Consider the following 26947-nt stretch of genomic DNA (forward strand, 5'->3'; position numbering starts at 1 on the left):
AACCCAAATACAGTATACCAATGGAAAGTGTCATATGGAAATAATATATGGAAATAATGTACTAAAATTTAAAAAAGAAATTTAATATAATGCCTTATAAAAATAATTCTGCAGAATTAAATGAAAGGTTAGTATAAAATAATTTATATATAATATACAGCCATAGTCAAAAGTATTTACACAACGAAAGTTTTTGCACATATTGCATAAAAACATGTTTTTATTGTTGTTGTTGGACGTAAGTTGCAAAAAAATTTTTTGTTGCCATTTAGTTTTATTTATGCAGAACTTAATAAAAACAGAATTGGAAAGATAACTGTTCAATTGACAAAAATATAAGCAACTGCGCTGATGCTTTTTAGTTGTCAAAAGTATTTACACAAATTTTTTTCGCGTCAAAAGTATTTACACAAAACATTAATTAGCATTTATTTTAGGATTTCGTTTAAGTAAGTGCAGTTGTTAGCTTTTGTCACAAACTACACAAGTTTAGAGATTTCAAAATTTCAGAAATTATTCGGGAAAATGATAAAAACCAAGGAATTATCACTTGAAATTCGATCTGAGGTTGGTACCTAATATAAGAGTGGGATTTCGGCGACGAACTTAATAAAGTTATTCAAAATTTTATATAAAACGGTGTAAAATCTAGTTAAAAACAAGTACATATGCGAAAATTTAAAAAATTTGAAGAGAACTGGGCGGAAACCTCCCATGAATCAAAGGGAATGCAGAAGATTATTACGAGTAGTCGTAGAAAATCCTACAATAAGTCCTGTAAAAATAACAGCATCATCGGAAAAATTGAGTGGCAAGATTATTAGTGATGCTACACTACATCACAGGTTAAAAAATATTAATATCAATACATATGTGGTACACAAAAGAGGCAATATTACTCTAACGACCTTATCAAATATTCTCTCATTTGTTTTGAAGTATTATAAGTAACCTATATAGTTTTGTTACAATGTGTTATGAATAGATAAGTCTGGATTTCAATTCTAGGGTTCATTTGATATCCACTCCATGCATTTATGGCAACGCCAAAAGAATAAAGCAGTGCAGCCACACAATAGATTTGAAGGTGGCACGGTTTTGTTTTTGGAATGTCTATCATACAATGCATTTGGAGATTTGGTACCGAAAAATGGCACCTCAAATCAGTCCGGTTATATTGGTATTTTAAATAACCATGTCTGAACGTCAGAAAATATACCTTTTCCAATCAATAACTAGATTCTACAACATGACATTACACCATGTCATCAAGGATGTGGACTTAATCCAATTTCAAAAGAGTTGAATCCTACTGTTTTTTTGTAGCCTGCACAGAGCCCTGATCTTAATGTTATTGAATATGATTGGGACTTAATAAAACAGCAAAATACTATTGATAAAAATCCAAAATGTAGTGATAGCATAATTGAAATAGCGAATATTCGGTCCAAACTGATTCGCAACTTGATTGGATCAATTCCAGCTAGGTTACGGGCAGTTATTGATGCCAAAGGTGGTGTAACCAAATATTGATTATATTAATTAAATAAAAATAAAAAAAATTTTTAAAAATTTATCAATTAAGGAGAAGAAAATGAAATTAACGTTTTGTGTAAATACTTTTGAGGCGAAAAAAATTTGTGTAAATACTTTTGACAACTAAAAAGCATCAGCGCAGTTGCTTATATTTTTGTCAATTGTTATCAGTTATCTTTCCAATTCTTTTTTTATTTAGTTCTGCATAAATAAAACTAAATAACAACAAAAAATTTTTTTGCAACTTACGTCCAACAACAACAATAAAAACATGTTTTTATGCAATATGTGCAAAAACTTTCGTTGTGTAAATACTTTTGACTATGGCTGTATATGCTATTAAAGCATACTGTGAAATCGAATTTTTAACAAAATCATTATGCTTAAGCGTAATATAACACTGCAATCTAAAAATAATGCTAAATAATTTATAACTTTTAAAATATTAATATTTCTTTTGGACCTAATTCATTATGTTCAAATTACTTTTCTCTCAAATAAAGAAAAAAAAAACAAATTGGCCAAATTAAATGGGCATCCAGAGTATTTTAAATTAAAAAGTGAGCCTCATTTTTTATCACAGTAATATTACTAATATACCACAGTCTTTCTGACATTAGGATCATGATGCCTACTAGAATAGTATATCATTTTCGAAATGTGGATATTCATTACGTTCAGTCGTAAGTCTAACTAAACAGAATGGATCTGGAGAGAATAACTCGAAGGAACCTGTATTCTCCAGTGTAATTCGACCCTTGTCGAGTAGATTAATGGCTTTACATGAATATGATATTAATCGTGAAAGTCCAAAAAACTGACACCCTCCAGTTATAGCACAGTCTTTTTTGGATATAGCATAACTCTGCCTAAAATCTTTTTTGTGTTCAAACTTCGAAAATTGGAAAAAGCGCTAGCACATGTATATTATATCCTTGGGGAATCCCCCCAAGGACAAAAAAGATTTTATTGAATGTATAAATATTGAAATCATTATTTTATGAACAAATAACATATAATGTAGTCTCCTATTTTTACAACACAATTGTCACCTCAAAAATTTTACTCTTATAAGTTATTGTATTAAACTTTTTTATTTATTTGGTTTTATAACCAATTAGAAATTTATTTTAATTTAGTTAATTATATAATTTGGTACAAAATTAATATTTTGTATTTTAGCACACTTGGAAAAAGTACAACTAAGCCATTGAAAAAGAAACACTTTTCATATTTTCAGTTGGTAAGTATTGAATAAATTTTGTATACATAGCATCTACAAGTATACCTGCATTATATAAATATTAAAAATATATATATAAACTATATAAACTATATAAACTAATTATATACCAAAACGTATCATACAAAACACATTTTCCGAAGCTAAGGTAAGCACACACCATCAGCTTTAAATAATAGCTGAGGTTTTCGCGTTTAAAGAAAAAAATCGAGATAGAATATTTTCTTCGAATTTCTTCCTCATTCAAAGTATTCATCAGGCCTGATCCCATGTAACAAAAATAATTCCAGTATATGAATTCAGTCGTTTTTGGTTTACCTCTAGTAGTTTTTCTCCAGACTTACTGAGTGATAGTTTATCTACATAATTGTCATGTATATAGTATTTAAATAAAATATTCATATAGGTACTAAGAAAATAAAAACAGTCGGTTTAAAGATTTCAAAATAACAATATCCAATATAAATAAAGTTTACTTTTGTTATCGTTGAGGGAAACAAAATAGAAAGAGATATGTCATATTCCTATCTCATTTCTACATATGGAATGATAAAATAGGGTATTGAACTTTTTTATTGTTCTAACTCCTTACTGAAGAAGTCGCAGGGATTATTCACTTCACGTGTCTTTATAGCCTACACACATATAAAAGATTATAGGCTTCTATATTAATATTCTATATTAGTTTAATTTATTATATCAAATCGTGTATTTGTAATTTGATCACACTTTAACATTGTCTACACTTCGAAATATAGTGCTGAACTTATATCAATATATATATATATATATATATGGACTTATCGACAATACAATAAGTCCATACTGACTTTATAATCTTTTAATATACAATAAGTTTTTAATTTTAATTTATTATTTTCTTAATTAATTTAATCTTACTAAATATTTAATTTTGTCTTACTAGAAATTTTTTTTTGCAATTTCTAATAAATATAGTATTGTTAAGGCTTTTCATTGAAACTCACGTTTACACCATCGTGTTGAATTAATGTTTACAATCCACACAGTGCTTAGTACAATATTACTGGAATATAAAAAAATTAATCACTGTTTGCTGTAATGATTTAATAAGTTAGTTCAAAAAAAAAAGAAAAAATAAAACATGCATTTCATTTTTCAAAAAAAAAAAATTTTTAATTTAGTCACAGCTTCTTCGTAGATGCCTTCACTACCATAACTATTTTATCCAACCTCCTAAAACTTATCATAATACGGACTCCGTCTGTTTCAACTCCACTGTCCTGATTCTGAACCAAATTGTTCTTAATTGTAGTCTGCCCGACTTATAAATGAAAACTATTCAAAGTTTAGATTTCTTACTCTGGATTGGCGTTTTTAGTTTTACTTTAACAATCACCAGAAATCATCTTTTTGCATCTCAATACCTCTGTCCAGATTGTGAGAAAATATTGTTCTTGTTTAATGTTTTCATTTTTATTTATGTCATCAGAAGTCGAGTCATACCCCATAATACAGAATGCCATCTTCTGCATTGAGTCTTCTTTAAACATTTTTTTCAGTTTAGTCTTCATTCCAGCCCTAATATAGTAATGGTGAAGAAATATTATCTTTAATTGTTATCTTTGCGTTAAGTATTGTGATAGAAATTAAGTACTTACCATAGTTTAATATGGCATTCTTTGCACTAAGGTTTTCTCGAAATATTTTCTCACAGGAAGAAGTCTGTGAATTCCAATCCCAACACCACCACGCACACCACCTGAATTTTCATATTAATTACGTTTTCAACGAGATAGCAAGAAGATTACGAGGATTACAATATGCAAAACCTCCAAATGGAATATTCGTAGAAAATAGTGCCATAATTGTGTTATATTTTAGAGTATGTGCTTGTAGATTGATTAATTGTATGGGACTATGTAGAATATAGTGAATTGTTTTCTCTTCATTTTGATTTGTTATGACACCTACATACTCTGGTGATCCAAAGTTACTAAAATTTAGATTTAAAAATTTAATCATTTCTGAAGATTGAAAATTTTGACCGGAAATAATTCTACCAAAATATGTTTATAAATTCTTAACTGAAGCTTTAAACATTTTTTATTTAAAATCAAAATAATTTACCAAGTCTGCTTAGTTTACGTGCATTTTCGCTTTTAAATAGAAAAATAAATTCAAAAATATATTTATCATTTATTTATTTATTTTTATTTAGAAATAATATATTAGGCGATTCTATTTACTAGAAATAAAGTATATTTAATATATAATGATAACGTATAAGTAGCTTTACCAATATATCCATATAAGCCATTTAAAGTTGTGATATATGTTATGAAGTCATTATTTCACAAATTTAATTGTTTACAGTTCTTTCTCATCAATTAAAAGCTTTTTCCAAGTCATCTATAAACAAATTTTAACTTATGCTAATATTGCAACAAGTTAGGTCTATCTGAGATAAAGATATTGCATTAGTCTGCCTTTACTTTAGTCGGACGTAGAATACTGAGGGAAAAGCTTCGGACTACGTCCGATATTTATTTACTAGATTCTATAATATTAGATACCTAATATAGATCTGTGGCGAACACACTGCAGCGCCCTCTGTGTGTGAATCCACATGCACTATCTATATTAGATATAATAGGTTAGATATTTAATAGATAAAATTGGAATAGTATTACAACAAAGACATTGATCTTCGGAAGTATTCTGTATCTCGTATCTGTTTATTTAAAACATTGTAAACATTTTAAGGGACAAATATCTGTACGACAGAAAAAAAGAAAGAAAAATAAATGAAATGAATAATATATGCTAATTTTATTACTTACTAAATACAGGTGAAATCTTTAAATAGAAAGCACATTTTTAACGTACTCTGGTATGGGTTAGTTCAAGTAATAATGAAACTTCGAGAAATTTGGAAATTAAGTCACTTTCAATATAAAAAATTGCAAATTTGTAAGGTGCCATACCATATTGAAGAACACTATGATTTAAAGATGAGTCTTAAATGTCATTTGATTTCGTTAAGGATATCGTACTCATGGGATCTATGTATTTGTCTTGCCCATTTGAATCTAAAGAATTTAATATCTGTTACGATATATGTTTGGCTGTATAATAGAGAAATTTCGTCATTGTGACGAATTCACTATTCACAGTTTTTACTTGTTGGTACAAATATCTGCTAGAGAGTTTGCTCTTCGAAGATTCTTACTGCATATATGTGCTATCTGGTCTATCATATTGCATCTCATTCCCATTTTCAAGTGTTTTGCTAAAGATCTTGTCTTAGTTCGCTAAAAATAATGAGTACGAGTAATAGATCGTATTGGATTTTTGATCTCCGTTTCATTGTAATATTATTACGTTGAGGCTTGTTAACATAAGTCAGTGAACTTGAGCACTTTTACACTCTATTAACTGCAGGGTTTCTTCATAACCCCTCTCAACGCGTTGACTGGATTATTGTTTATCACTTTATCAGACTAAGCAATAACTGATCTCAGATACGCATAACTCCCCATGGAGCGCGTTACCATTCTGAGATTCGATAACGCGGTGTTGATAAGCCTGTCAGTTTTAGTAAATAATTTCAGAACTCTATCCTTTATGTAATAATTGTAGTTGTTAAATTTATTTGTTATTTTATAGCATTTATTTATGGTCATAATTTACTTATTATTCGTTTACTAAATTGTCCAAACTATTACGTGGCTTGAAAAAGATATTTTTTATTTTAATTGATTATAGACACAATTAAAGTGTATAATTATATAAAAGACGTGGATATTGTCAAAATTTCCAGATCGTCAAAAATTTGTTAGATAACAAAAATTTGTTCCGTCGTCGATCCCTCAGAAGGAAACAATTTTTGATAGCTTTTTTGATAATATTGGCCATTTTCGATTATCTATGCTTGTCTCTTGTTGTTAGGCAATCTCTTTCGGGTCAAATCAAAGCCGTGTAACTACAACGAATGTGACTGAAGGGCTCACCTACTTGCAAGCAGAGAGAACATGATGTATTAAAATCATAACCCAGGTCATAATAACTCGTCAGATTGTCTCGAACAATTTCTGTTCCACTCTGCTGAAGAAGAACAACCTATAGTAATTAAAGAGATGCACCAGGCTGGGAATACCAGTAGTATCGTGCTGGTATCGTCTACTTTCGATTATAACCCATTTTTATTGTGGTATCTAATAAAACATAATAAGGATTTGGTTCACAGAATTGAGTGTCTGATCCGACCATTGCGATATAACTCATTGTCCTTAATTCCTGTGCGACCAGGCTCTCGGCAAAGCACTGCTATGTTTTTGTTTGCCAGTTGCTCAACAGGCTAAAATTTAGAAATATGTGGTAGAAATAAAATATATTAATACTAGAAAATTATATAATATACGTAAGGCAATAATGCAATTAAGACAGAAAGCGTTGAAATTTTATAAAATAAAAATTTATAAATTAAATTACAACATTACTGAACCAAATATGTTCTTTGTCCTATAAGTAGATAGGATGGAAAAATTGTCATCACCCGAATTAATTTGAACATATGAATACGATTATTGTCATTTTTTATTTTATTTACCACATATATGTTTTACTTCTGGAAATTGTGACTAACACAGTATATTATGGTAATATTTTTAAATATAACTTGAGTACAACACAAATAAAAATGCAAATTGAGAGTAAACTTGTCGTGTTAAAACAGTATTAATTATATTATAACAAAGGTTATTAAATTAAATAACCATACACTTCATTCAGAAAAACTGCACACGTTTTAAAAATTGAACTTCTATCTTTATCATTAACTATAGTATATTTAATAAGACGTGTAGTTTACAATATACGTGTAAACATTTATTAAATAGGTCGATATAATCCTTAATTGATACTACTTTAAATAATTATACAAGTAGTTTTTATAAATATTTATAAAAATTTAATTTACATAAGTTTCATGTTAAGTTAATTTGTGTTCATAAATCTAGTTTAAGTACTCAACTACTCTCGAACGCCTCTTAATAATTATCGGCTTAATATTAGCTTCACTCGCTTCAATTTGCACCACTTATTCGTTTGTAATTTATGGAGAATTCACGTCATTACTCATAGATCGAACAGTCAGAATTGGTACATCCTCTCCAACATTTATCTTGCAATTCTTAGGAGGTGGAACGAAATTGTAAGTTGACTACTTGAGAAAAGCTATACTTGCTTAGCAAAATATTTATTTAAATATATAAAACAAAATTTTATAATATCTTAAGAACAAATGCAACTAAAGAAGAAAATCTACAAGCCATTAGAGATGATGCTTTTGCGTATGGCATAGGATGTTTGGTGGGTGCTTTGACAGAATGGCTATTTTTAGCTATTGCCGTCGATCTATTAAATCATGTTGCCTTAAAACAGGTAAATAATAATAAATTACAACATAATTATATTATTCCTACTTGATAATTAGACCATAACCAACGATTTAAATTTTTTCTATAGACTAGTAGAATACGTAAACTCTTTTTAGAAGCAATACTGCGTCAAGATATATCTTGGTATGACACAAACTCAGGAAATGATTTTGCAACGAAAATGACAGAGTAATTAAACTAATCTCCTTTATTTTCAAATTTAATTAATATTGAATGTTGTTCTACAGAGATTTGGAGAAGATGAAGGATGGCATGGGAGAGAAAATTGCTATATTTACTTTTCTTTTTATGACTTTTATAACGGGAATTATCGCCTCTTTCTTGTATGGCTGGAAACTGACTTTGGTCGTCATTATTTGTTGTCCACTTATTATAATATCTACCGTTATGGTTGCTAAAATACAAGGTCCTCTTACCGTAAGAGAATTGAAGGCATATTCTGCTGCTGGAGCTATAGCTGAAGAAGTATTTTCTGGTATTCGTACTGTACTCGCATTTAGTGGTCAACATAAAGAAACTGAAAGATTTAGTAAATTACTTATTCCTGCTGAGATCATAGGACGTAAAAAGGGTCTCTATTCTGGTATAAGTGCAGGCATAATGTGGTTCATTATTTACGCTTGTGACGCTATTGCGATGTGGTATGGTGTAAAACTTATACTTGCGGATCGACACGAAGAAATTAGACAATACACGACAGCTGTTTTAGTTATTGTTCTCTTTGGTATAATAATGGGTGCACAAAATTTAGGATTTGCCTCACCCCATGTGGAAACTTTTAGTGCAGCTAACGGTGCTGCACAAAGTATTTTCTCAATTATTGAGCGGAAGTCAGCTATTGATTCACTAGACGAAAAAGGCATAATTCCTTCAAATATTAAAGGAAATATTTCATTTCAACGAGTTCATTTTCGCTATCCAACACGGCAAGATTTAGAAACTGTAAAAGGTTTCTCATTAAACATTAAAGCTGGTCAAACTGTTGCATTGGTTGGAGCTTCAGGTTGTGGCAAATCAACCATATTACAATTATTGCAGCGTTTGTATGATCCTCTGAATGGGTCAATTAGAGTAGATGGTATAAATATTAAAGATTTAAATGTCGCATGGTTTCGTTCTCAAATTGGAGTGGTTGGACAAGAACCTGTTCTATTTGCTACTACCATTGAGGAAAATATACGATATGGTAATCCATCCGCCAGTGTGGAAGATATACAGAAAGCTGCACGTATGGCAAATTGTCATGATTTTATAAGTAAACTACCAAATGGTTATGACACATTGGTAGGAGAGCGAGGTGCTCAAATGTCCGGTGGACAGAAACAACGTATTGCTATTGCACGTGCTCTAGTACGTAATCCAAAAATTTTACTTTTGGATGAAGCCACTTCTGCACTAGATTCGACATCTGAAAAACGGGTTCAAAACGCTTTAGAAGCTGCAAGCAAGGGTCGCACCACATTAGTAGTATCACATCGTTTATCTACAATCACTAGTGCCGATCTAATTGTATTTATTAAGAATGGTACAATTGCTGAACAAGGAACGCATGATGAACTAATGGAAAAGAAAGGATTTTACTTCCAACTTGTAAATATAACTAAACGGAAGGAAGAAGTAGAAGCTGACTCAAATGAAGGTAATATAGTTCAATCAATTTCTGTAAACCATTTAAATACCGAAGAAGATTCTGAAAGTGAAGATGATGTCGGGGAAAAGCTAGAAGACAATATCACGTGTAAAGAGAAAAGTAAGTTTATTTTATAATAAATTAAATTTCATTAATATACTTATATATACTTATAGTCATTGGTTTCATTAGTTCTTTGAGTCCAGTTTTCCTTTGGGTATTATGTAAAGAATATAGAAAAAAGGGTACGGAAAACTTATTTATTTGCAGAATTTTTTTTTAAGACTTCAAGTCAGTGCTTCTTAACATATATAGCTCTTAACACAATAGCTAATAACAAAATAGTCGTACCTAAAGGAGGAAATTTACTTTACTAGTGTAATTCTGATACGAAATTGAAACCGATTTTTCAACTTATAACAGTTCAATAGCTATATTTTAAAAATTTGTCATAGTTATTTTAGGTTTTAATAACTATAAGTCAGAGAATATAATGAAAGCTAAAGCTGGAAGTTTTAAGAGTTCAGTTGATTAATACTGAAATAATATTGTTTAATATACAGAACTTTGAGTATCAAATTTTGTTTACTTTTGTCGATGTTAATATAACATATTACTGACATTTATTAAATGTATTGAAATTCCAAATATTCCAACATATATTTTAAGGGAAATCAAATGAGAAAAGAATGGAGGTTGAAAAATACAAAGTATCCTTCAAACAGTTAATGAAACTAAATGCACCCGAATGGCGTTATTTACTGACGGGCTGTATAGCAGCAATTATACATGGAGCTATTTGTCCAGTTTGGGCTATTCTATTTGGAGACTTTTTCGGTGTAAACATATATAGTTCTTCAGATTTTTTGAAATCTATATATATGAGAAAATCCTTTCATATACGCAGATTATGTCCGATGAAGACGCTGAATATGTGCAATCGCAAACTAACCAATTCTCGTATATATTCATTGTGGTTGGCTTAATTGCGGGATTGGGAACATTAACACAAAATTATATGTTTAACATGGCTGGAGTAAAGATGACTTCCCGACTACGTAAAACGGCTTTCAAAACAATCATCAGTCAAAATGTGTCGTACTTTGACAGTGAAAGAAATTCTGTAGGTGCATTGTGTGCACGATTAGCTGGTGATTGTTCAAATATTCAAGGCATAAGTACAACATCAGTATTAGGCTACAAAAAAACCACTTTGATTATTTTGTTTATTAGGTAAGTGGCGCCAGAGTTAGTGTAATCGTACAGGCGATATCTGCATTTATTGCAAGCACTTTAACAGCTTTCTTTTCTTCATGGAATTTAACTTTGGTGTCATTAGTCACCATGCCCATTATTTGTTTATCGGTCTTCCTTGAGGCATATTTCATGAAATCATATGCACTATCTGAAAAATTAGCTGTTGAAAATGCTTCACAAATAGCAGTGGAAGCGATTTCAAATATACGTACTGTAGCCAGTTTAGGTTTGGAAAAATATGTACTTCATCTTTATAATGCACAAATTGATCATGTTAATAGAACTTGTCGGGAAAAGTTTAAATTTCGAGGAACCTTTTTTGGACTAGGACAGGCGTCATTATTTTTGGTATATGGTGCGTCACTGTATTACGGAGGTTTATTAGTTGCGGACGAAAGCATACACTATGAGAAATTACTGAAGTACGTTAATGAATAAATACCCAAAGAACTATACAGTTTTTATTTCTGTTATAGAGTATCAGAATCTTTAATATACGGTTCATGGATATTGGGACATGCTTTAGCGTATGCACCAAATGTAAGTGCATCTATACTATCGGCGGGAAGACTATTAAACCTTTTAAATGGAACAACATTACAAAATGTGGAATATGAACTATTCCACACAACTGAAGTGAGTTTTTTTAAATAATTGGGGCTCAAAAGTTTTGTTATTAATTTAGTTTATTTCAGTTACAGAACACAGATGGTGACATTACATACGAACAAGTCGACTTTCAATATCCAACGAGAAAATCCATACAAATACTGCAAAATCTTAACTTAGATATTAAATGTGGAACCACAATAGCATTGGTAGGGCCTACTGGATCTGGTAAATCGACATGCGTACAACTTTTACTTCGTTATTATGATCCAAATAGTGGTTCAGTCAATATAAATGGTATACCAACTACAGAATTTTCAATGGATACTTTGCGTTCAAGTTTAGGTCTAGTATCACAAGAACCTGTATTATTCGATCGAACAATTGCAGAAAATATTGCTTATGGAAATAACTTCCGTGATGTTATTCCTATGGCTAAGATAATAGAAGCTGCGAAGAAAGCGAATATACATAATTTTATTGTTTCATTACCTCAAGATTATAGTACTTCCTTAGGTAGTAAAGGCACACAATTATCTGGTGGTCAAAAACAACGCATTGCCATTGCAAGAGCTTTATTAAGAAATCCAAAAATACTTATTTTGGATGAAGCCACTTCTGCTTTAGATTTAGAAAGTGAAAAAGTGGTTCAAGAAGCTTTGGATGCTGCACGCAATGGTAGAACTTGTATTACTATAGCACATCGTCTAACAACAGTACGAGATGCAGACATGATATATGTTTTAAAAAAAGGACTAGTGGTAGAAAAAGGAACACATGATGAACTTATATTACAATGTGGCATCTATGCTAAGCATTATTTAATGCAGCAAGTGTATTTATGATTTTTTTATAATAGAATAACAATTCCTTTTTTGCAAATTATTTGGTGAAACTAAAAGTAGAAATACAACATTTTCATTTCTGATACATTTCTATTTATAATTAAACTGAGATATGTGATTATAATTTTTTATCAACTTTAGCAACTTAAGAACATTCAATTCTTACATCTTGTTCTTTAGGATAGTCTAATGGCGAAATCACAATTTAATTGATGTCTTTCACATATTCATATGGATAATGATGTCAGAGTGTCCAGATTTCATATCATCTCCATTATCTTCTTATCTTCCAAAAAAAGTTTTTACAATTCAGAAACTTTGGTCTTAGGAAATATTTGAATTTTTATTTAATTAGTTTAAAGACCGTATATAATTTGTTTGAACTGCAAGAGCTAGGCTTAGAACTCGTATCTGTCAAATTAAAATCGATGAGTAATCGTGTTTTTCCACGAGTAGCGCTGTTTCGGGTATACTGTCAAATTAAAATCGATGACTATTAGTGTTTTCCACGAGTAGCCAAGGCTCCACAAACTTTCAATGTTCAAGTTCCAAGTTTTCTGTCACTTTCTACTTTTTCAAGTAATTGTATTTAAATTTATTAGACATTTATATTAAACTTATTTTTTAAATTTATATAAAATAAATATTTATTTTATTTAATTATAAATATGTTTATTTAATTATATGTATATACATTGAAATTAATTTTTTTTTAAATTAAATGTCATATGTATTTATATTATAAGCCAGTACAATAGTATTCATAGATAAGTTATTTCCTCTAAAAAAAATAGTATTGAAATTTAGTAATTAAAAATATATTCATAATTAATTAATTCATTTATTCTACAGCTGGTTTATAATTTCATTCTAATATAACACAGCAAGATATGTTGGTAATGAAATTTTACAGGAAATTAACAAAAGTCCAATATGGAACATACTAGTCAAGTACAACATTGGATCAGTTGGCTAATGAACACTGACTCTGAGCGCCAAACTTGGCAAGACACGAGTTTTAACCCTTTGTACTTGTCGTCTCAAAACAATTATTTACGAATGAATAAATATAAAAAATATTGTTAAAAAGGCCACTTATAATTTATAATTTATTACTTATATTTAAATAAGATATATTTTATTAAAATATTATTCCAATATTTCGACTATCTTCGATAGTCATCATCTAAAAATCCAGAATAGCAAGACACTAAATTATAAAACGGATGCGGACAACTGTGTCCAGATTTATAGGAATATTATAAACAAATAACACATGATATTGTAAATGTTTTTTATAATTTTTATTCTCTTTTTATGTTGTTGTATTTTTGTTAAAAGAAAATAATTAGCTTTGCCAAAATTCTTCATCACCTTCAACCGCTATTCAGAAATGAACATCTCAATGCTAAAAAAAAGGAAACTGATATATAACCAAATAATTCGTTCGTCACTTCTATATGGTTGCGTAACGTTTAGCAAAGCTTCAAACACTACTATTCACCAGCTAGAAATTGCACAAAGCCAGGCTCTGAGAAGATTTTTCAAAGTTCCATGGTACATTAGGACGAATAACATCCTCAGGGACATCAAGATTGATCTCATCAAAAAATACATAAAGGATAGAGCCCTGAAATTATTTGCGAAAACTGACAGACTTACCAACACCGCGTTATCAAATCTCATAATGGTTACACGCTCCTTGGGGAGGTATGCAGATCTGAGTTCAATTATTGCTTAGAATGATGAAGTGATAAACAATAATCCAGTCAAGGTGTAAAGAGGGGTTTTGAAAATACCTCGAGTTAAAAAAGAGTATAAGTGCTTAAGTGCACTAGCTCAAAACAGCTTCAACATAATTATTGTATTTATTGTGATTTTCTTTTTATTTTTTTGCTATACATGCTTTACATTGTATATTTTGTTAGTTTTCCTTAAGATGACTATCGAAGATAGTCGAAATATTGGAATAATATTTTAATAAAATATAACTTGTTTAAATATAAATAATAAATTATAAAAATAAATAAAAATGTTTGTTTTAGTACTTTTCGAAACCGCTTTACCAAACACAATAGTTTTTATTAACTAAAATAATCACTTCTATTATAACTGACGTTATATTATAACAAAAAATAGAGATGTTATTACAATAATTCAACAAAATATGAAAAATAGCACTATATAATAATTTATAAAAATATGTATATAGGGTATATCACGAGTTTATAGTCACTTACAAAATATAATTTAAATATTAGCATTTAATTGTTTCAAGAAATAAAACTTCTTCATATAAAAGTACTAACAGAACCAAATCGAATTATTTTTCAAAACGTGAAGCATAATAATATTATCTCCAAGAAATGGAGCGAGTTCTACTAATCCAAATAATGACATATTATAGATTAACACTTTTACAAAAAGTCAAGTAATAATATTAATGATCATGTTTGTTTCACGTTTAATTAAGTAGTTTTTGTAATCACGATTAGTTTCATATAAGTTTTTATATAATTATTGCATTTAAATATGAATTGACTTAAATTAATTAATTTATAGAAAAAACACATTAACAACAATAAATATTATACAAAGAAACATTTATGAATAAGCAACATTATAAATTAAATCTAAGCAAACAACACTAATCAGACTTTTATGATAATTCCAATGTTCATTAAAATTTATAAATACGTCAAGAAATTAAATAAAAGTTTCAAAAATACTTATTTTTACATTAAATAAATAAAAACTAATTATTAAAAGTAAATAATTGAAATTTTTAAATTTTTTTATGTAGATGATTAATTATGATTACTATAGCTCCACAGAATAGATTCGATTCATAGTGTCATTGTTTAATGATTTGCTGGGAAAGTTTCATCAATTTATTATTCTTAGCTATTTTTTAATACTTCTATTTGAAGCCACCTGTTTTTAATTAATGCATCGGTTAGCACAGACGTCTTAAAAAAGTCTTGCAAAATATAATATTTATATGCAAAATAGTGCAAATGCTTTATAGTATTGTATATATTGTCATCTTAATTGTATGTCTGCAATAAGAAATATTTTTACATATTTAAGTATTCCCTTCTTACATATTTAATATGTGTAAACAAATCTGATTTTAATTATGAATGAAACAAATATAATAATGATTTTTTCATACGTATTGTGTAACCTGTTTATTTATTTCATCAGATAGTTCATGCTACATAAATTATAATAATTAATATTAATAATTACCTATGATATTTCACAGGAGCAAATGTATAAAAAGATTTACATTTCACTTGAGCCAGACAATCATCGATGTACTTTCTTACCGGTAGTGTTAGCTGAACATTTGTTTAATAAAAACCAACATTTTAAATACATTCAAAAAAATATTAAAATAAAATAAATAAACTTTTAATTTTAATTAAAATTACAAACAACGATAAAGATATATTTGTGCAAATGAGTAAATTAAAGTAAAGAGGTCAGTTCCAAAAACTACCAAAATAAATATATGGTATGCCAAGTTTGATCCTTTTTTTTTGGTCTGTTAAAATATACTGAATTGAAAGTGTATATATTTTAGTTAAACAATATAAAGAAGAATGTGTTAATTTTAATTATATAATTAATAATAAATAAAAAACTATTAACTAGTGAATTTACTTAGTTTTATCACATGTAAATTATATTTGATTTAGTGCTAAAAAAATTTAAATTAAAGAATATTAACAAAACAATGTCTCAAATATTCTTCAATCGTAAATGGAATTAATATATAATTATATTAGTGTTATGCTGTTATCAATAAAATAATCAAAAAATAAATAAAAAAAAATAAGAAAAACATTAATATTTCTAACAAACAAACAAAAGTGTCGTTATTTCAAAAGTAAAATCATTTAATTTCAGAAATAAAAATTAATATATAAAATCTTGATATTTATAATTTTTTTTTTTCATTTTTTTATAAAATGAAATCAACGAAATAATCAAAAAATGAATAAAATAAATATAAGAAAAGCAATAATACTTCTAAAAAACAAACAAAAGTGTCGTTATTTCAAAAGTAAAATCATTTAATTTCAGAAATAAAAGTTAATATATAAAATCTTAATATTTATAATTTTTTTTTTTTAATTATAAAATAATAATTATTAATAATTAATAATATTAATTATTAATAATAATAATATTAATCACATTAATAATTCTTGTTAAATATAATATTAAAATATATTAATATTAAATATTAAATTAAATATTTAAACCAGCAAATGAGTCAAAAAATTACTGCAAATAAATATTTGGCGTATCCAAAACAACTGACCATACAAAACTCAAGAAATATATTTCACTAAAAATTAATTTTTTAAATTTTTGATATCCTCACTATTACAATTTTTTTATAATTTATTAATTGTGAATTAAAGATATTTAAGAAAAATTAAAAGTATTATGTGGAAAGCGGTTTTTATAAAACTTATAATTTAATTCTCAACATCATTTAATATTTAATATTTTAATTTCCAAAATATAATCTAACAAAAAATTATCTATAAAAAAATATTTAATACATTTAACAAAAAAAAAATTTTAATAAATTTAATCAATATTTTTAAAATATTTTTATTATATTATTACTGTAATCATGCAAAGGTTAAGATACTTAATATCTATATGCTTTAATAATTTATTTAGATAAAACTATCATATATCGAGTTAAACAAATATTAATGGTAACATCATATATCATGTCACACAACAATTCTAGCGAACCAATAGCCCTTAGTATATCCGTAACTCCTACAGAAAAACAATGGAGAAGTTCTCTTAAGATATCAAACAATCCACCTTGCAAAAATAATTTCATTGGATTAAATAAAAGGTTCGTATAGAATACTTAGAAATAAAATGAATTATTAATTTATATAATTTAATTCATTAATTTATAATATCATATTATAATTATTAATATGAATTGTAAAATTAAAATATAACCGATAACACTAGCTCTACCCTTTTTTATAGTATTTCAGTACTTTATCGTTTCATTTCCGTGAAAATATATAATATATAGTTAGTTAATATTTATTCAATATATCAATGACATTTAAATGGAATTAAAAATATTACACTTCATTTTAATATATGAGAATATAGATATAGTCATGTTATTTTCTATGTCAATCAAATTTTATTTTTACTTTACAATTGATATTAATATAGAAATAAGTATTAAAATATATTACTTAAAATATAAGTTTATAAGTAGTTTCTTTACTTTTGGTGAACAGGTCTAGTCAAGCAGGTCAGATAACTAAGGTAATAGATACTATAATGTAGATAACTAATTTTTAGATAAATTTATATTAAAATAACTATTATATATTCTCTGATTGAGTTTTTTTTTATTGATTAAAATTAATTATGTACATATATATATTTTTTTTTTTTTTTAATTCATTTATTTTATTACCATCTGTCAAGTATGAATAACAATACGTAATATTTATTACGATCTAGAAAAAAAGGTGTGTATGGACTATGCCCAATGGCATATTAATATATACATTATATAGAAATGTGTGACCTTCATATACACATTTAAGACATCTCTCGAAGTTTTCTTGTCAGCCTTGTAAAAGTGTCGTAGAGGGACATCAAGTGTATAACCAGTGGGTTATGATGCACAGATATACGATGAACGTTATTTTTTATAATACGAGATAAATGTTCCTTAATTGTCGAAAAACTTACCAAGGTGCATTTTTGGTTATACGTAGTATTTTAGATTGGAATCGCTAGATAATTGCCAGGGTTGAATTTGCTGCAGTACCCCATAATTGGGCTCTATAACTTCATATAGATTTTAGTACAGTTTTGTATATTAACAGCGTATTATTGAGTGACAGTTTGGAATTTCGACTCGGGAACCAAAATAAGTTTCACAATTTTAGACCCAAATTGTCTCAATTTACGTTTTTTGAATATGTGTGTTTCACAGTGTAGTTCACTATCCAGATGTATTTTGTTACTACAGCTTATGGTAATTGGTATAATATTTAAAATTCTAAAAGAAAATTTGATAATTATACTTTCTTTCTGCAACTCGTTTAAACATTTTTGTACGCAATGTCGAAGACAGTATTCTTCATTAAATTATGCATGTTATATAAATTAACTTTTCATTAAATCAGTTTTTAATAAATTTAAAAAAAAATTTAAAAAAATAAAACATTTAAAAAAAAAAATTAATGTTTATTAAAAAATTTGTTTTAATAAATTAAATACTAATAAATGTGAGAAGAAATTTAATAACGACTAATTATTTCATACACAACTGAATTATTTTTTTTCCTATTTTAGTATACTGGAAAAATATATAAGTAAACCACCAAAGGAAAAACAATCTTCACATTTTCAGTTAGTAAGTATAACTAAGTCAATATTATAAATTGTATATTAATATATAAATTAATATTCTACATTTAATTTATTTTTAATTAACATTAATATTAATTAAAAAATAATTATATATGTCTCCATATGTCACATTAAAAAGTGAAATATATAGTTAGTATGGTTGAGAATTTATATATTACTAGATAACCCGACAAACGTTGTTTTGCCTTATAAATTATTTCTAGTTTCTAGATAAATTCTAGTGTTGACAAAAAGTAACTTACTTATTATAAGTGTGTAAGTATGTGGTATATGCATGAAATAGGCATGGAGCGCTATGAACGAAAAGGAAAATAAAAATAACAAACGCCAAACAATTTTATTTTTAAGTTATTACAGTTTATTTATTAAATTATTAATTTAAAATCAATAGATTTGTATGATACCAAGTTTCCTGGCAACAACTGTTGTATCTTCAAATTTAAATTGTCTTGGATTGACTGTAAATAGTAATAATGATAATGGGCCAGTAACATTAAGCAACAACAGTTGAAGATAAAAGCACTCAGTGTGTCTTGGATTAACTGTAAATAAGCGTTCGATTTAAATAAATTGAGACATGCATCAACTGGTGAAACTTGCTTGCGTGGCATCCATTTTTTGTTTGAGCCCATGTGAAATAGCGTGGTACTTGTGAATAAAGTAATGTTCTTGCAAAGGCACCAAAATCATCCGTACTATTACACAATTCAAAAAATGCAATGAGTGTAGATTTAGGTGGATTTGTACCACGATCAATCACTGTCTCGTTCGTGAAAAATACACACTGACCGTTTTCAAGATGGACGGCTAACTGAACAGCTGCTGGATCCCGTTCATGAATTAGAAAACCGAAGATACGCCAAGCAGCTTCATTGGAGCTGATTACCGACCAATTTGGTAGAGTGTAATTTCACCGTTTTTGTTCATTGGAGGAGCATTTACATTAGTATTTTCTACTCTAAACACAGCCATATCACTGCCTATATGGACATACTTGCAAATATATTTGATGCTCTTCACAGAACTGCAAAACTCAACATTAATATGAGCATTGTATGTCTTGCTTAGCAGAGGCGAATACGGAACCACCCGCCATTGTCCCCCATTATCGGGATTTCTTCGACGATATATTGGATATCCGTCGGTATTTGTTATAGTATCATTAGTGAAATCTTTAGAAAATTTTTTAGTACATTTTCCATCTGCCATGCAAGGCGAAGACGAAGAAACGAAGTGGATGTAAATGAAAAAAATTTTTCTTTTTCCAAAATATAAACAAAATTTATGTCAAAAATAAGGATATTTTGCTGTGTAGGGACTCCCTAATCACTTTAGCGGTATGAAAAATAGATAGTAGCCGATTCTCAAACCTACTGAATACGCATATAAAATTTGGTAAAAATCGGTAAAGCCGTTTCGGAGGAGTACTGTAACTAATATTGTGACATGGAAATTTTATATGTAAGACCGCAAACAGACATCGTTTGGCCTTGTGACTTATTGATGGTCTTTGCAAATGCCAATCTAATAGAAAATTGAACGCATTTGAATTAAATTGGCTTGTCTGTGAGAATCATTGGAATTCGTGGCAATAAAACTTTTTCGTTTTGGAACTTGCCATTCAAAATGGTGGCTTCGATAATGTTTTTCATCAATTTTTTAATTACCAATCGCGTACTGTTGCATAGCCGTGGTGGGTTCAAATTCCGAAGTAAAATAATCGGTGATCCAACTTTCAGTCGTAAAATGTGTGGTGGCATGCCTGGCAAATCCAGTAAAAATCGGTAAAGCCGTTTCGGAGGAGTACGGTAACTAACATTTTGACAATGTTAATTTTATATATAAGATATTATGTATCTAATGATTTAAAAACTGTTGTTGAATTACTGGAATTGAGGATTTATTAATAAATGGTTTTCATCTCAAAGTCTTGAAAGCTTGTATGGTTTTAAAAAGATCCAAAGGTATATTATTGTCTTTAGAAATATTTTAAGGTAGTTCAGTTCAATGAGAGACCGCAACATGTTTTACATATCTTTCACCATATCAATATATCTTTTAAGAATAATGTATGGGTGTTATATCAAGTTAGGCAAACTTTATTTATTATTATCAGCCAGTGAACACGTTTAATTGACGTTTAAAATACTTCAACAAAGAGACTACTTCTAAATATACATAGAATTTAAATATATGATTAAATAAATCTATATTTTAAATTATTTGAAAAAATATGTTACTCTTTATTCTAACGTTAAACTTTACTTAGAATACCTTAATTCTCGAAATTATTTTAAAAGGATATATCAGTAATTCTGTAATTCATTTGAAAATCGATTCTTTCGATCAAATATTTTCCCCAAATTTATATAAAATCACTTTGTCAAGCGTTATTTCGTGATTTGAAGATAAAATCGGCTCTTATTCATATTAAATGTATTTAAGGGTATATTCTCGACCTACAAGGATTGAAAGTTTTGCAGTCGTGTCTGTTATTGGCTGTGAGTAATATCGAATTACAACTGGTTATAGATATTTAAAAGAAAGTTACAGATATGACAGACTCGCATATCGGTGATTTTGCCTTAAAGAAATTAACCATACATAATCACTATAATTAGCTTAATATAATTATTAATTGTATTTCTAGTCATATTTTACTACCTGAGATGTATAACTGAGATCGCGTCGCTAGTTAAATATAACATTTTTTATATTGAAATGAAATGTACTAAGTTTAAACCTTAAGCGTAAACTTAACTTTAAAGTAATGACGACATTTAACTTTAAATTTAGAATACTGATTTATTCATAAGCTAGTTCAGGTGTGAGGAATCAAATCCTGAAATGAAATTTATATAGCTACGAATTAACGCTCACTTTTATTTATTAATCTAGTTTAAGTATTCAACTACTCTGGAATGTATATTAGTAGTTGTAGGCATAGTACTAGCGTCACTCGCTTCAATATGCATTACTTATTCTTTTGTAATTTATGGAGAATTCACGTCATTACTCATAGATCGATCAGTTGGAGTTGGTACATCCTCCCCAACATTGGTTTTGCAACTATTTGGAGGTGGAAAGAAATTGTAAGTCACTAATTTAATTTTAAAAGATATTAAAAGTAGCACTCACGTCTCTTTAGAACAAATGCAACTAAAGAAGAAAATCTACAAGCCATTAGAGATGATGCTTTTGCGTATGGCATAGGATGTTTGGTGGGTGCTTTGGCAGAATGGCTATTTTTAGCTATTGCCGTCGATCTATTGAATCATGTTGCCTTAAAACAGGTAAATAATAATAATTTACAACATAATTATATTATTGCTACTTGATAATTAGACTATTACCAACGATTTAAATTTTTTCTATAGACTAGTAGAATACGTAAACTCTTTTTAGAAGCAATACTTCGTCAAGATATATCTTGGTATGACACAAACTCAGGAAATGATTTTGCAACAAAAATGACAGAGTAATTAAACTAATCTCCTTTATTTTCAAATTTTATTAAAATCGAATGTTGTTCTACAGAGATTTGGAGAAAATGAAGGATGGCATGGGAGAGAAAATTGCTATATTTACTTTCCTTTTTATGACCTTTACAACGGGAATAATCGCCTCTTTCTTGTATGGCTGGAAACTGACTTTGGTCGTCATTATTTGTTGTCCACTTATTATAATATCTACCGTTATGGTTGCTAAAATACAAGGTCCTCTTACCGTAAGAGAATTGAAGGCATATTCTGCTGCTGGAACTATAGCTGAAGAAGTATTTTCTGGTATTCGTACTGTACTCGGATTTAGTGGTCAACATAAAGAAACTGAAAGATTTAGTAAATTACTTATTCCTGCTGAGATCATAGGACGTAAAAAGGGGCTCTATTCTGGTATAAGTGCAGGCATAATGTGGTTCATTATTTACGCTTGTGACGCTATTGCGATGTGGTATGGTGTAAAACTTATACTTGCGGATCGACACGAAGAAATTAGACAATACACGACAGCTGTTTTAGTTATTGTCCTCTTTGGTATAATAATGGGTGCACAAAATTTAGGATTTGCCTCACCCCATGTGGAAACTTTTAGTGCAGCTAACGGTGCTGCACAAAGTATTTTCTCAATTATTGAGCGCAAGTCAGCTATTGATTCACTAGACGACAAAGGCATAATTCCTTCAAATATTAAAGGAAATATTTCACTTCAACGAGTTCATTTTCGCTATCCAACACGACAAGATTTAGAAACTGTAAAAGGTTTTTCATTAAACATTAAAGCTGGTCAAACTGTTGCATTGGTTGGAGCTTCAGGCTGTGGTAAATCAACCATATTACAATTATTGCAGCGTTTGTATGATCCTCTGAATGGTTCAATTAAAGTAGATGGTATAAATATTAAAGAATTAAATGTCGCATGGTTTCGTTCTCAAATTGGAGTGGTTGGACAAGAACCTGTTCTATTTGCTACTACCATTGAGGAAAATATACGTTATGGTAATCCTTCCGCCAGTGTAGAAGATATACAGAAAGCTGCACGTATGGCAAATTGTCATGATTTTATAAGTAAATTACCAAATGGTTATGACACATTGGTAGGAGAGAGAGGTGCTCAAATGTCCGGTGGACAGAAACAACGTATTGCTATTGCACGTGCTCTAGTACGTAATCCAAAAATTTTACTTTTGGATGAAGCCACTTCTGCACTAGATTCGACATCTGAAAAACGGGTTCAAAACGCTTTAGAAGCTGCAAGCAAGGGTCGCACCACATTAGTAGTATCACATCGTTTATCTACAATCACTAGTGCCGATCTAATTGTATTTATTAAGAATGGTACAATTGCTGAACAAGGAACGCATGATGAACTAATGGAAAAGAAAGGATTTTACTTCCAACTTGTAAATATAACTAAACGGAAGGAAGAAGTAGAAGCTGACTCAAATGAAGGTAATATAGTTCAATCAATTTCTGTAAACCATTTAAATACCGAAGAAGATTCTGAAAGTGAAGATGATGTCGGGGAAAAGCTAGAAGACAATATCACGTGTCAAGAGAAAAGTAAGTTTATTTTATAATAAATTAAATTTCATTAATATACTTATATATACTTATAGTCATTGGTTTCATTAGTTATTTGAGTCCAGTTTTCCTTTGAGAATTATATAATGAATATAGAAGATGGGTACGGAAAACTTATTTATTTGCAGAATTTTTCTTCAAGACTTCAAGTCAGTGCTTCTTAACATATATAGCTCTTAACACAATAGCTAATAACAAAATAGTCGTACCTAAATGCGGAAATCTACTTTACTAGTGTGATTCTGATACGAAATTGAAACCGATTTTTCAATTCATAACATTTCAATAGCTATATTTTAAAAATTTGTCAGAGTTATTTTAAGAGTTCAGTTGATTAATACTGAAATAATATTGTTTAATATACAGAACTTTGAGTATCAAATTTTGTTTACTTTTGTCGATGTTAATATAACATATTACTGACATTTATTAAATGTATTGAAATTCCAAATATTCCAACATATATTTTAAGGGAAATCAAATGAGAAAAGAATGGAGGTTGAAAAATACAAAGTATCCTTCAAACAGTTAATGAAACTAAATGCACCCGAATGGCGTTATTTACTGACGGGCTGTATAGCAGCAATTATACATGGAGCTATTTGTCCAGTTTGGGCTATTCTATTTGGAGACTTTTTCGGTGTAAACATATATAGTTCTTCAGATTTTTTGAAATCTATATATATGAGAAAATCCTTTCATATACGCAGATTATGTCCGATGAAGACGCTGAATATGTGCAATCGCAAACTAACCAATTCTCGTATATATTCATTGTGGTTGGCTTAATAGCGGGTTTGGGAACATTAACACAAAATTATATGTTTAACATGGCTGGAGTAAAGATGACTTCCCGGCTACGTAAAACGGCTTTCAAAACAATCATCAGTCAAAATGTGTCGTACTTTGACAGTGAAAGAAATTCTGTAGGTGCATTGTGTGCACGATTAGCTGGTGATTGTTCAAATGTTCAAGGCGTAAGTACAATATCAATTTAGTGTTCAAAAAAGTCTACTGACTTACTTGATATATTTTAGGCTACTGGTGCAAGGATTGGTATGATTGTTCAGTCTATATCTGCGCTTGTTGTCGGCTCCATAGTAGCTTTCGTTTCATCATGGAATTTAACTTTGGTTACATTAGTTACCTTGCCTTTTGTCTGCTTATCTGTATATATTGAATCACGCTTTATGAAATCTTGTGCACTTACTGAAAAAGTAGCTGTTGAAAATGCTTCTCAAGTGGCAGTGGAAGCAATATCAAATATACGTACAGTGGCAAGTTTAGGATTGGAAAAAAGTTTATTGAGTTACTACAATAAACAAATTGATCATGCTAATGTAGCTTGTCGCAGAAAATTTAAATTTCGGGGAACCGTTTTCGGAATGGGGCAAGCATCACTATTTTTGTCTTATGGCGTATCACTATATTACGGAGGATGGTTAGTTGCGAACAAAAGTGTGCACTACAAAAACGTAATAAAGTATGATAAGCAAATAATTTTATACGTATATTTATTACACAAGCTTTATTAATATTATAGAGTATCTGAAGCTTTAATATTTGGTTCATGGATGTTAGGTCACGCCTTTGCTTATGCACCAAATGTAAGTGCAGCTATACTATCTGCTGGAAGACTATTGAAATTATTTAACAGAGCTCCGGCAATACAAAGTGTGCAAGATGATCCTTACAATATAGTTAAAGTAAGATTTTCATATAAAGCATTTAAAAAAAATTATTAATTTTTTTAATACTAATTAAATAGAAAACAGATGGTGACATTACGTATGAACAAGTCGACTTTCAATATCCAACAAGAAAAGGCATACAAATCTTACAAAATCTCAACCTAGATATTAAACGTGGAACCACAGTAGCATTGGTAGGACCTTCTGGATCTGGTAAATCGACTTGCGTACAACTTTTACTACGTTATTATGATCCAAATAGTGGTTCAGTCAATATAAATGGTATACCAACTACAGACTTTTCAATGGATACTTTGCGTTCAAGTTTAGGTCTAGTATCACAAGAACCTGTATTATTCGATCGAACAATTGCAGAAAATATTGCTTATGGAAATAACTTCCGTGATGATATTCCTATGGCTGAGATAATGGAAGCTGCGAAGAAAGCGAATATACATAATTTTATTGTTTCCTTACCTCAAGGTTATAGTACTTCCTTAGGCAATAAAGGCGCACAATTGTCCGGTGGCCAAAAGCAACGAATTGCCATTGCAAGAGCCTTATTAAGAAATCCAAAAACACTTATTTTGGATGAAGCCACATCTGCTTTAGATTTAGAAAGTGAAAAAGTAGTTCAGGAAGCTTTGGATGCTGCTCGAAGCGGTAGAACTTGTATTACTATAGCACATCGTCTGACAACAGTACAAGATGCAAACATGATATATGTTTTAAAGAGAGGACTGGTAGTAGAAAAAGGAACACATGATGAGCTTATGCTGCTCAATGGTGTCTATGCCAAACTTTATGTTATGCAACAGGTCACATAGTGTATTCTTTTTTATTGCTAGTTGTAATAAATTAAAATTAAATTTTATTTAAAATAAATTTTTCATATTCTTTTAATTTTCAAATTGAAGCGTGTAATTCTCAAAAAATTATTTAAGATAAAGTAGACTCATTTTGTGAATAAATACTTTAGTTATTTATTTCGTTCACTTAGAATACTTATAAAACTTTAAATACCGATAATTATTAGAATAATTAATGATTGATTATTTATAATACGAACAGCTTCTAAAACGTTTGACTCATAATAAGATATCCACTTATAAATGAAAAAATTATAATCACATTTGCATTTAAAATAAATGTTATTAAATATTC

The 26947-nt window shown here is 28.9% G+C and overlaps 2 protein-coding genes and 1 long non-coding RNA gene across 3 annotated transcripts; 2 read left to right on the forward strand and 1 right to left on the reverse strand.

Moving 5' to 3' along the window:
- Positions 1-2722: 2722 nt before the first annotated feature.
- On the forward strand, positions 2723-13149 carry LOC119679636 (multidrug resistance protein homolog 49-like). Its single transcript, XM_038092101.1, has 10 exons — positions 2723-2779; positions 7780-7973; positions 8059-8203; positions 8288-8388; positions 8448-9970; positions 10520-10689; positions 10758-11039; positions 11084-11529; positions 11584-11743; positions 11803-13149. Exons 4-10 carry the CDS (start codon positions 8381-8383, stop codon positions 12559-12561), a joined length of 3348 nt encoding a protein of 1115 aa, XP_037948029.1. The 5' UTR covers positions 2723-2779; positions 7780-7973; positions 8059-8203; positions 8288-8380; the 3' UTR covers positions 12562-13149.
- Positions 3845-4850, reverse strand: LOC119679637. Its single transcript, XR_005252416.1, has 2 exons — positions 4420-4850; positions 3845-4339 (listed from the first exon to the last, which is right to left on the reverse strand). It is a non-coding gene; the product is annotated as an uncharacterized LOC119679637 (long non-coding RNA).
- Positions 13150-15991: 2842 nt separating the features above from the next.
- Positions 15992-26668, forward strand: LOC119678650 (multidrug resistance protein homolog 49-like). The gene is made up of 12 exons (XM_038090615.1): positions 15992-16048; positions 17266-17452; positions 18934-18994; positions 21910-22103; positions 22160-22304; positions 22389-22489; positions 22549-24071; positions 24565-24734; positions 24803-25069; positions 25130-25575; positions 25636-25798; positions 25861-26668. Exons 2-12 carry the CDS (start codon positions 17301-17303, stop codon positions 26608-26610), a joined length of 3972 nt encoding a protein of 1323 aa, XP_037946543.1. The 5' UTR covers positions 15992-16048; positions 17266-17300; the 3' UTR covers positions 26611-26668.
- The last annotated feature ends 279 nt before the right edge of the window (positions 26669-26947 follow it).

This window comes from Teleopsis dalmanni, chromosome 2, assembly GCF_002237135.1.
Source record: "Teleopsis dalmanni isolate 2A chromosome 2, ASM223713v2, whole genome shotgun sequence".
Taxonomy (NCBI): domain Eukaryota; kingdom Metazoa; phylum Arthropoda; class Insecta; order Diptera; family Diopsidae; genus Teleopsis; species Teleopsis dalmanni.